At 47.7% G+C, this 12,286-nt stretch overlaps 1 protein-coding gene across 1 annotated transcript; it reads right to left on the reverse strand.

Annotated features, from left to right (window-relative positions):
- Positions 1-2,040: 2,040 nt before the first annotated feature.
- On the reverse strand, positions 2,041-6,127 carry NEUROD1 (neuronal differentiation 1). The gene is made up of 2 exons (XM_066346148.1): positions 6,020-6,127; positions 2,041-4,421 (listed from the first exon to the last, which is right to left on the reverse strand). Exon 2 carries the CDS (start codon positions 4,408-4,410, stop codon positions 3,343-3,345), a length of 1,068 nt encoding a protein of 355 aa, XP_066202245.1. The 5' UTR covers positions 4,411-4,421; positions 6,020-6,127; the 3' UTR covers positions 2,041-3,342.
- Between the last annotated feature and the right edge of the window lie 6,159 nt (positions 6,128-12,286).

The following is a 12,286-nucleotide window of genomic DNA, read 5'->3' on the forward strand; positions in this document are numbered from 1 at the left end:
AAGTTGTATCTCTTTTAAATATGGATAGCAATTTAAAAAGAAAAGAAAAAGATCATCGGAAAGGTTTCTTGTGGTTTGAAAATACCTTCCAAATATTCATTAAACATTTAAGTGAGTAAAATTGTAGAATATGCTTCCGACATTGGCACTGGTTCTGTGGTATTTCTCTGATCAGATGGAAGTGCTGTGTGTTATGCAGAGTGCATTCAGTTCATTCATGCATAAACAATATCATTTTCATAAATTAAAACCTCCCCTGCAGAAGGAACATCTGTGCTTGCGTTTGCATAAAAGATGGTGGCATGTGAGTTACGCCTTGACTGACTGAAAGAATCCTTATGTTTTAGAAAAAAAGTTATACAAGCCAAAAAAAAAAAAAAAATCAAACCTAACTTGCAGTCTTCATTTCTACCTACCAAAAACCCCACAGTATAGACTTCCCTGCTTGCTGTTTTAAAACCTAGATTCTTTTAATTCTTCTAGTGCCATTGTTTTATTTCTTCTGTACACTACAGCAGCAGTTTTTAGTTTGCATGAAGATGTTGAATTTTAATTACAGGTGAAATTGAGCTGCTGAATTGATTACATCAGATCTGACTGTTCACTTCATGGTCTCCTGAGCTGGGAGGAAAGCGGTGTTCAGATATCAGGTCAGTATTATGTCTCTCAAAGTGAGAACAGTGAGAGCAATCTTGGGTATAAGAAGCAACAGCTTGATTCCAAAACAACTCTGATTCACTTGGAATAAGATTATTGCATTTTTGGATAAAGTTGAGACTAACGTAAAAGTATTTCTGTCATGTGATGACAAAACATGCTGATGGAAAGCATGCTAAAATAACATTTTAAATTGCACTCAAACATTTTCTTAATGTTGCAATATTCCTTGCTGCTACTGTCACAGCTTGATGTAGCCCCATTGGCAATGCTATTAGTATGGCTAGTTGTGCCCTTCCATTAGATTACTCACATTTTTCTGGAGCACCTTGCTAAATGAGGTCAGCTTTCTGGAACCCTTAAATCACCAATGAGAAGGAGATTAAAGGAACAAGCATGGGAAAAGAGGTAGTCATCCATTGTGGCATCCGAATCAGTGGAGGAACAATGGAGTTACTAATGACAGTAATCAGAGCACCACCATACAGCCAGAGCACAAGTGCCAAAATGTTATTCCCTAGGAATCTTTCCTGTCAGTCAATAAATCCAGAGGAACAGAAATGCCAAACTTTTTTTTAGTGGACTTAACAATGGACAGAATCATCTGTAAGTGTTCCCAATGAATTTTGTTCATGAAATGGAACAATAATGCTCCAAATGGGGCAGGGAAACAATTACACCTTCCAACAATACATTATAGTACGAAGAGTATGTTCTTGAGGACAAGAAATTTATTACCTCTCTTCTTGGAAACATTATTGAGATTATCACAAGATGTTTATAGAACAATTATAAAATGCCACTTCTTGGAGTCTTTACATTAATTAAATAATTTCCCCCAGACACTTTCTTTTGGAGATAGTACTAGTTTGCATTAGAGAACATTTCAGCTCAGGAAAACGTACAGATTACAAAACACCGAGAAAATGGTAAAGTCTTTAAAACATATGTTTTAATATGCAGGCAAACTAAACTAAGGTACTTACATGTATCTTGTTTGTTAATAATGAACTAAATCCCCTTTTTAAAACTTGAAAACACATAGCATAATTTAAAAGAATGGACACCCAAAAGCTAAATGTGAAGACACTTAAAGCAAAGAAAAACTAAAACAATTATTTGTCTCTTCACAACATCCCCCCTCCCACACACAGCTTCACATTCCCAGTAATGAAATATCAGTTCCTTTCATTATCTACAAAGAGCTGATGATTCCTGAAGCAAGGTAAACAGACTAGAGGGTATGCTAAAGTAAACTTTTTTCTTTTGTTTTATTCTACAAACATGGCTTAATATTTTCTTAACTAGACAAATAAAGCAACTATTCCACTTAGGAATCATTTATACTAAAAGTTTCACTTTAAAAAGAAATGCAACAATTGCTCAGATTTTTAATACTATTTTATTGCAATTGAATGAGTGTTTTCTAAATTGTGCATTACACCATAATATACAGAATTACAAACAAGATTACAGTACAGATCGATTCCAGTGGTATCAGTATCACATCTCAAACAGCACTTATTCTGGACTGCATTTTACATGCAATAGCTACTGTTCTAATTATGAATTAAATGGTTTGAATTTATTTAAGCTACTGTACTAATTGACTACAATAGGTATAAATCCCAACATTAACAACCTGATTCAATTTAGGCTCAGATTCATTACATGAATATTACAAACCACTATATGTGTGACTATGTATAAAATCATGCATTTATATTTTCTGGAAACATCAATAGCTTCAGATTCTCTGTAAAATCATGGAATGCAAAGGAGTAAAAGAATAAAAAGAAACAGTGCAAATTGTATGTGATAGTCAAGCAGCTTTTGATTTAAACAAGGGTATGTTGGCATTTGTTTATAATATGTATATACAAGCTTGTGCAAGTAATGAATTGATATGTTTTGATAGGGAATACATCTCTTTTTTATCATTCTCTTGATACTTATGGATCTGGTTTTCATTTTAAAGAGAGGGAAAGACTTTAAAGTGAAATGAATTGCTCAAATTGTGCAATTTTTTTTAACAATTAGAGAGGAAGGAAGTGCTAAGGCAACACAATAACTTTCTAAGCACTTTTCTGCTGGTTTAAATTAGTTAAATTATTTTGTATAAATTAGATATAATTCTACTTTTCTGATATGTATAAAAATTGATGAAGCTGCATGGTTTTAAAATAGGAAATCCACATTATAAAAAGTCATTAAAAATTCTGTACAAAAATCACAACAAAATAATTCAGCATGGGAAAGGTAACAAGTAGTAAAATGCTGGTTTAAAAATATATATTTATATATATTTTTAATTGGCCCATTACTAGTTTAAAAATTGCATAGATCCTAATTATTGCTTGTGATTTTGTTATCCCGATCAGATAATTAATATGATCTGAATACATCTACACCAAATTTGTGGTGCATTTTGTTTTACTTTACTGTACTACTTTTTTTTTTCTTTTTAAAATAGAAGAGCTATAGAAAATAATACATAAGGTGAACAGGAACTTTGATTCCCTGTTTCTTCCAAAGGCAGTAACGACAATAAATACATATATCACTTGAAGCTTGGAGTATTTGCACTTTGCAGCAGTAGTACCCAAAGGGCTGCCTTTTGTAAACACGACAGTCACTGTAAGCACAGTGGGTTCGTTTCCGGGGGATGGTGAAACTGACGTGCCTCTAATCGTGAAAGATGGCATTGAGCTGGGCACTCGTGACTCGCTCATGATGTGAATGGCTATCGAAGGACATGATATTGTCTATAGGGATCTCACAGCGAGGGGCAGCAGCGCCCGAGAAGATTGATCCGTGGCTTTGGGCCCCTGCCAGGGTCGCTGCAGGATAGTGCATGGTAAAGGCATAATTTTTCTCAAACTCGGCGGACGGTTCGTGTTTGAAAGAGAAGTTGCCATTGATGCTGAGCGGCGGACTGAGGGGTCCATCAAAAGAAGGGCTGGTGCAATCAGTCAGGGCGCTTTCAAAGAAGGGCTCCAGCGCGGTGCTGTAGGCGTGCGGCGGCGGCTTGACGTGGAAGACGTGGGAGCTGTCCATGGTGCCGTAAGGCGGGCTGGGCAGCCCCGGCGACTGGTAGGAGTAGGGGTTCACGGGGAAGGAAGCGCTGGCCGCCGGCAGGTGCGGGGGCATTTCGTGGTTCTGCTCAGGCAGAAATGTCCGAGGATTGAGCTGCAGGCAGCCCGCAACCAGATTGGTCGTGGGCTGGGATAAACCCTTGCAGAGCGTCTGTACGAAGGAGACCAGATCTGGGCTTTTGCCGGAACGGAGAATCTCCGACAGGGCCCAAATGTAGTTCTTGGCCAAGCGCAGCGTCTCGATTTTGGACAGCTTCTGCGTCTTGGAGTAGCAGGGCACCACCTTGCGCAGGTTGTCCAGCGCTGCGTTCAGACCGTGCATGCGGTTCCGCTCCCGGGCGTTGGCCTTCATGCGCCTCAGCTTAAAACGCTCCAGGCGCGCCTTGGTCATCTTCTTCTTTTTGGGGCCGCGTCTCTTGGGCTTTTGATTATCGTCTTCTTCTTCCTCTTCCTCCTCTTCCAGGTCCTCGTCTTCGTCCTCCTCCTCTTCTCCGTTCCTCAGTGAGTCCTCTTCTGCGTTCATAGTTTCTAGGTCGTCCTCCTTCTTGTCTGCTTCGTGTTCCTCGTCCTGAGAACTGAGACACTCATCTGTCCAGCTTGGGGGGCCCTGGGGCTGAGGTTCGCCCATGAGCCCACTCTCGCTGTATGATTTGGTCATGTTTCGGTTTCCTACATTCAACAGGGAAGAGAGGAAAACAGAAAGAAAAAGGAGCAAAACGCTACATTCAAAAACGTCATATGCCTTCAGTTCCCACTTCCTAATCCTGTAAAAAGTGCATGTGAAGAGAAGGACCGTCTCGTTATGAAATGGATACCCCTCAGGAAAAGTTAGAAACAGTGTTTTATAATGGAACGGATGTGCCCCGCTGGTACGTAGGGGATGAGACAGAGCTGATGGTGGGAGACAGTTACTACGTGTATATGTACTCTTCTGTGTGTATATCTCCTAGTGGCTAACTTAAGTCTGTGTATGATGATTACCCGGCAGGATAATCTGTGTGAAAATGAGTGTACATTTCGGCAACCTCATGTTTATATTCATGAGTTCAAAGTCACAACTCCACAAAAATAATGATTTTGAAAATCGCAATTCTGTTTCCGTTTCTGTTCTGGCTTCTCAGTACTTAGCGATTAAAGTTGAAGAGCCAGTATGTAATGTACCAACGCTGGCAGTGCTTTTTAAGAAGATTATACTAACCGGAGATTGAACTGCAAATGCATGTGGAGGTAAAGTAATTTCAATAAAATTATTTCACCATCAACAAAACATTTGGCAACAAAGTGGGTAGGGATCTTCCGTTCCACATTTGCCTTTCTTTTCTTGCCTCCCACCCGTCCTCCTGCTGAAAAGCTACCTTGTACAAAAGCGCTGGCTACATGGCTAGGGCTGGGGACGCGGAGCAGAGCGCTATTCCACGCATCGGGGATCAGGTGCGGAAGGCTCCTCTCTAATAAACAGCCCATTGAAAGGGCCGCTCGCTCTTTATTGGGGCTTTTCAAAGTTCGCCTCAAACCTCCCTTTGAAAGATTGAATAATTATAATGGTCAGCGATTGGCAATGGCGAAGTTGCTGCTTTTAATAAGGGAAATAAAAAGCATTTAGTGAGACAACTGAATTTCTGGCTCCTGCAGTGGCTGCTGAGGACCTGACCGCCTCTGTAGCAGTAACAGGTAGCAGGACTGGGTCCCTCTCCCTTTCTCCACTTTTCTCTTCCTCTCAACCAAACTTTCCCTCAACTCGATTTATTTTCCATTGATACTCAAGATATCAATGTTCCTTTTATTCACTGAGAAAATAACATGGTACTTTGCAGGTGCGTAAAACACATGCATGCAGAATAAACCCTGGTAACAAAGACTTTTTTTTTCTTACTGGAAGAAGTAAGAAAGTGAAGCAGTTAATTGCTTTTCAGTACTTTGAAATCACCACTAGCAAATAATTATAGAATTATTGTGCGTTATTAAAAATCCAAAGATGCTCCTATTTTTCACCTTCCCACAAAAAAATTAAAACATTTATTTCTAAAATGAGAAAGACTGCAGTAGGCATTTGAGTGAAGTGAGTCAAACTATGCATACCTGCCTGCAATGATGGGGAGGAATGCCTGCCTCGATACACACACACACACACACACACACACACACACACGCACGCACAAACTCACACATACACATGCTCACAAACGCAAATATACAGAATATCTAGGGACATTGGGTCTTCAACTACTGCTTTGATTTCCAGGCGAAAATGAAGAGATTGTAATTACCTGTAGTTGTTAGTAGGTCTTGAGCAGCGATGGTCTCATAACCCTGGGGTCTCCGGACGTCGTGCCTTCTACGCGGGACGGATTCCTCGTGTCCCGGCCCCGCGGGCGCTCAGGTTATATAGCCGCTCAGTGATGCTGGGAGCGGGCGGGGCCGGAGCGGAGCGGCAGCAGGTCCTGGCTCCCAGCGCCTGCGCACGCGTCCAACTCCGCGCCCTCGTCAGCCTCCCCCTCGGTCCCCCGTCCCTCCAGCCTGGCTCGGCTCCTACCCTCCTCCTACCCTCCAGCCTCGCTCGGCTCCTACCCTCCTCCCACCGAAGCCCTCCCCTCCGCACCCCTACCCCCGCCCCTTCTCCAACCTCGCCGGCATGCGCCATATGGTCCTTCCAGCCCAGCCAAGAGCCGGGCCCACGTGACCCGCGCATTTGTATGCGGCGGAGCGCTCTGTTCCGGCCCCTTTGTGGCCAGAAGAAAGTGGCCCATCTGTCGCCAGTTAGAGACTCCGCGGACCTGTTTTTACCCGCAGGAGAGATTAACCCTTTCAGGCGGCAGAAGGGAGAACAGCCGCGGGTGAAGGCGGGGAGGCGGGAGGGATCCGAGGAAAGGAAGCGGGAACGCTCACTGCCGGGGTTCGGATGGGAGAGAGAAGCTGGCGTCGGGCGGGAAGTGGGGCGGCGGGGGAAGAGCAGAAACGCGGGGACCGGGGCGCGCACCACAGCGTCCTGCTCCCGCTGCCGGACTCGCCCGAGCGCGGCCCTCCTGGGCACCGAGGCTCCCTGCCCCCTCGGAGGTGCCCGTCTCCTGGTCTCTCTCCCTTGCTCATTGGCGCCAAAATGTGGCTACTACTCATCTCCACCAGCCCCTTGAGCAAACATACACGCCATATCAAACGGTTTTCATCTCTAAAAGCAGCTTTGAGACTAGTGCTCTGGCCTCTTTAACGGGGTCGCCCACGCCCAACCCCCACCGCTCTCGCTTCCCCCCACCCGTTGAGCCCTGACCTCCGCAGCCCTGTCCCTAAAGACACCCCACTCGGTTGGGCCACTCTCCCCCAACCCCCAGGGGTCCTCGTCCTCAAGGCGAACTGGTCTGCTCGCTCAGGCCTTGGCTCCGCTGGCCTTGGGGCTCTCTGGCGTGAGAGCTGGGAGACTTCTTTGACGCGTGGATTCTGCTTTTCAAGCAAGGCCGTCGGATGGTTGCAAAGGGCGCCTTCACCCGAACGTCCCTGGTTCCCTGCCAGAGGCTGTCTTGTCCCTTTAATCCCCATTTTGTAAATAGGTGTTTGGTTCAGAGAAGACTTCCGAAGGGTGGGGTGGGGGGATGGCCTGTGCTAAATGGGTCCATTTCGCTCCTCTGTAGAATAAAACTACCAGCACAACTCTGGGAAGCTCTAGGGGCCACGACGTCTCCAGACCTCGAAGGCTGACTTGTTGCGAACTCCACCTTTTCGAGTCATGCAAAGACCACAGAGCTTACCAACAAATTCTGAAGGAGCTATATTTGTGTTTAAATGGCGATTCTTTATTCACTTGTTTCCGACAAAGCATGTTACACAATCATACATTTTAAAAAAGAAAAAGTTGGCTTGGCTTGACCCCCTCTCTGTCCACTCTTTCTTTGCCAGCTTTGCCTCTAATCCTCCGTTAACGAACCCTTTATCCTCTCCCAGACCCTCAGCGCCCTGCAATGAATGCCTCGAACTTGACTTGCTTATTTGAAGGCAATTGCTCTAAAAGCCCCTCGAGTTTGCAAACAGTGTCAGGGTTGAGCGGACGGAGCTGGGTGCACCCGGGAACCTGAGGGGGGATGGGTGGGGAGGTGCACAGGGTCCCAACAAGATCGCTGGGGTCTGGAAGGTGAAGGATTTGTCCTTCCCCGTCCAGTGCGCAAATATCAAAGGGGAATAAAGGGGGGTGTGACTTGACCGGTTGCCCAAAGCGTGGCATGAATTGTGCTGAGTTTCCTGATCAAACTGTACGAAGTATTTCTTTTCTGCATTCACCCGTCGGTATACAAAGAACACAGAGAAGGATAAAACAAACAAATAAGTAAATAATCCAAGAACTTAGTTGCGGTATTTACCCCCGTATCTTCCGTGATGGGTTGAACCTGGGGAGGAGGACGTTAGAGTGACAGCCTGCGGATTCAGGCCCACTCCTCGGGGGTCCGAGGACAGCTGCGATCGGCTCGGGCCGGGTGCTGCCAGGCTCCCAGCAGCTTCGCGACGGGCTGAGCCCACGGTGTGCACGAGGTGCGGGGATCGCGGCCTGACTCCCATGTCTTAGTCTTAAGGAGGAAAGGAGAGCCTCAGAAGAGCACTGGGGCGCAGGGTGAAGGAGGGCTCCAGCTGCCCCGGAGGCCCCCGGCTGGCCAGAGGGGTGTCCCCGAAACCCCGCCGCCAGAATAAACTCCCCAGTTTGCGGAATACCTGGAAACTCCTGACGGAGTCAACGTCTCAGGCTGGTGAGTAAACCCGGCTATTTTACCAGCTGAGACCCTAATGCGCAAAATGTGGGAGTTATTAGATTCGTTTCCTCCCTCTCCTCCTGATAAAGGCATCCCTGATCTCACTGCCTGTCGTTCGCCCAGGCCTGGGGGTCTGTACAAAGAAAGGCCCCTGCTGGCGGTCCCGGAGGCCCGGCAGGCTCGGTGTCCCCCCTCGGGGCGTCCAGGCGCCGACCTGCCTCCCACGGGGACTGTCCCCCCTGGGCGCCTGCACAGCGGGGCGCACGGTGCCCTCCGGACCCCGGGGAGCCGGCAGCCGGGCGCGTGGCCCCGGGAGGGAGGGATTCAGATTAGGCCTAAACTGAGGTGCTTTCTGTGGGGAGGGGAGGAGCGGAACAGCAGGGCCCGAGGACGCGGCAGGAGGAGCGCAGGGAGAGGACGGTTCGGACGGGGCCGGGCTCCGCGCAGAGGACACGGCCCCGCCTCTCTCTCTCCGTCTCTTTCTTTGAACTTTGTTTCGACGGTTGCACACTTGTCCTCCCGATTCCTAATTCTTTCCCTCTCCCTCGGCCCCCGGGGCCCGTTAGCTTCTCTCCCTCTCCAGCGCCAGTGCCCGCCGGGCGCCGCGGGCTGCTGAGCGGCACGCGAGCCGCACGCGCAGGCAACAAAAGCCGCTTTCATGACTCACTGCCCTCGAGCAATGCCCCAAATCTGTCGCCCCCCAGGTCCCCGCTTCCAGCGCGCGGCGCGGGCCGGGCGGTCCCGGCCGTTGGAACAGCAGCCGGAGCGCGGGCGGGGAGGGGGGCGGGGAGAGGGGACCCCGGCCCGGGCGGGGAGGGCGGGGGAAGGGGGCGTGAGGCCCGGTCGCGGGGGCGGGGAGGGGGGCGGGGAGAGGGGACCCCGGCCCGGGCGGGGAGGGCGGGGGAAGGGGGCGTGAGGCCCGGTCGCGGGGGCGGAGAGCGCGTGGCCGGCGGGGAGAGGGGGCGACGCCTCCACTGGGCTCTGATACAGAGTCGAGCGCAGGGGCCGGGCCGGCGTCCCCGGCGCTGACCTGTTTCTGGGGAAACAGATGCTCGCTCTTGCAGAGGGAAGTTTGTGTCCAATGAAAGAACCGAGTGGGGTCAGGGCTGCCTCGGAGGCCGCGAGCGGCTCCCGCCTCCGCCCCCGCCGCTCCCAGGAGGGCGCCCGGGCCTGGGCCAGTTCCAGGGGCCGGGAGACTAGGCGCTGGGGCCGCTGCAGCCTGGGGCCGAGAGCTTACGTCCCTCACAGGCCCTGCAGCTCCACAGCCCGAAGGAGGCCAAGGGGGGTGTTTCTGGTGACGCCCAGATCTCAGGCCCCGCTCCGGGTTTGCGCCTCCGACCTACAGGGAGGCCACTGGGAGCGCAGGTCCTGGACAGAGGCTGGCGCTGCCCGGCCTCTCCCGGCAAGCGGCGGGGGAGAGCCGGGGGCAAAAGAGAAGCTATTAAAATGCCTCGCCGTCGTCCCGAGCGAAAACCCGTCCTCTCCAAATCTCCTGGGCTTGAGGCACAATCTTAATTAAGATAATTGATTCATATTGCACCTGCGAGAACAGAAAAAAAAAATTGATTCCAACCCTCAAACCCACAAATGGCTTAGAGCTATTGGAGGGAGCACGACGCGGATGTGATTTGGGGAGTGATTTAGTGCTGGGTATCCCCAGCTCCGTCTGCTTGGGCTCTTTTATTATTTACGTCCTCCTCGTCCCGCTGGGACCTGGGTGGTGGCCCTCACTGCAGACGTCTGTGGGCCGCGGCCTCTGGTCCGGGTCAGGAGGGGAGGGTCTTTCCTTACGCCATCCAAGACCCAAGCAGCCCGCAGCAGCACTTCCACGGTTGCTCGAGGCTCCGTGCATCAGAAGGGTGGTTTGTGTGCGCGACAGTGTGTGTGTTGAAGTGCTCAAATGTGTGATCATATAAAAGTGGAGGTGTAAACGTGTGCGAGATGGTATGTGAACAGGAGTGTGTCTATGAATGTATGAGCGTGTGTGATTGCTTGTGTGTGTGTAATGTGTGTCATTTGTGTCAGGGAGTATGTGTGAATTATGTGTTCGGGGGTGGGTGTGAGTGTGCGTGAATGAGTGTGTGTGTGTTCGTGGGAGCTCCTGCTTTTAGGTGAGGAGCCTAAACCGAGGGCACGCACCTCTTTTTCCCTGAGTGAGGAACAGTTTTGCGGCCCACAGCAGACCAAATGGCCGGGTAACTGACAGACGACGCCCTGTGTGTGTCAATCTGCCTGAGAAAGCAACAAACCAAAATTTTAGGTAGGTGGGCGTAGCTGCGGATGTGGAGAGCAGAGAGACGAGGGCACTGAAAATCCCCTCAGCAATGGCTGCTGCTGTGGGTTGGGGGAGGAGACCCAGCGAGTTTCTAAAGGCGTGAGAAACCCGGACACCAGCCGGTGAGCCCAGGCAGCTTGTAGAAGAAATGGCTTCCTCGAAGAATCAGCACCCTGGACAATTCCCTCGTTACGGGCCCGGATTCGCAGTATTAAAATTCGGTACAAACACTCCCCCTTCCAGCAGCTTTCGCTTTTTCCTGTTCGCCTCTTTCTCAGAACGATTAATCACCACCTCCGAACTTTAATCAAGAGCTCTGTAAATCTGCAGTTAGTTAGCTTCTTTTCAGAGTAAGTTTCCTGGAAAGGTAGATATCCAGGTTTAGGGGTGGGAAGGGCTTAAAGTGGAATTTGAGTTAGTGAGTCTGAAACAAAGAAATGATGTATTGAATAACTTTCAGAGATAAGTTATCCTGCTAATATCTGTATGTATTTTGCCACACAGATTCAAAAATCATAATGAACTAGTTTTGCTGTCCACAGAAATATAATATTTAAACATGTTTTTGATATTGCTTTTATTTTAAGGGACACACCTTTTATTGAAAATAAATATTTTATCAGCGTCGTCTTATCAACTCTGTAGTTATCTCATATTATAAACAACTTATTTTTTAATTAATGGGGGAAATAAAACGGCTGAAGTTAAATGGCATTATTTGCTCAGATTTGGTGAGCCACGCAATCTAAATCATACCAGATTTAAAATATTACAACTTAAACATATGACATCTAAAATATATTGGAAAAAGTCCCATAGAGGTGTGACTCTGAGAAGAACATGCACCCCTGGTCATTTAAACATCTTAGAAATGTACACCATACACCCTCCCCCATGATTGATCTAATTTTCAAACATCATCATTATTAGCCATCAGAATCCTTATTAAAATTTATTCAGGCTTTGCTATGATGAAAAATATATTTTATTCAAAAATTTATATTTGGAATCTCATCTTTTTTCAAAATAACATGCTTCCTTTTCTCTTTAACAAATACACTTTCACATGAATTAAATATTGATAATTAGACATTTTATGTCTTTAACTAATCAAAGAGGGAAATTTTCAAATGTAGATGCTGAGTTTGGCCCTGGTGGGTCTTTCCGCTTGAATAGGCACTAAGATTAAAGGAGTCAAACTTCCTCTTCCACTGCATTCTCCTTGCACTAATTGCTTATGCAAAAAATGCAGATTTATATTAATTAGTAACTCCACTGATTAGTTCTGTGGTATTTTCACATAATAAATCATGCTGCAGACATGAATTTTGGCACATCACCCAGTAGTGGCTCAGGCTGTAATACAAATTTCATATTAAAATAAAATTTCTGACTAAACCTACCTTTCCAATGTAGGTATTATGAGCAGACACCTGCTGAGAGCACTTGCCATGGGAAATTACATTTACTCAGTGACAAGCCACTTTTGGGAAACAACCAAGACAGTCTGATTAAGTTAGACTTTAATA

Source organism: Saccopteryx leptura, chromosome 7 (genome assembly GCF_036850995.1).
Source record: "Saccopteryx leptura isolate mSacLep1 chromosome 7, mSacLep1_pri_phased_curated, whole genome shotgun sequence".
Classification (NCBI taxonomy): domain Eukaryota; kingdom Metazoa; phylum Chordata; class Mammalia; order Chiroptera; family Emballonuridae; genus Saccopteryx; species Saccopteryx leptura.

Bases quoted from the DNA above. Each gene is read 5' to 3' on its own strand.
- NEUROD1 (XM_066346148.1), bottom strand. From the start codon at position 4,410: ATGACCAAATCATACAGCGAGAGTGGGCTCATGGGCGAACCTCAGCCC.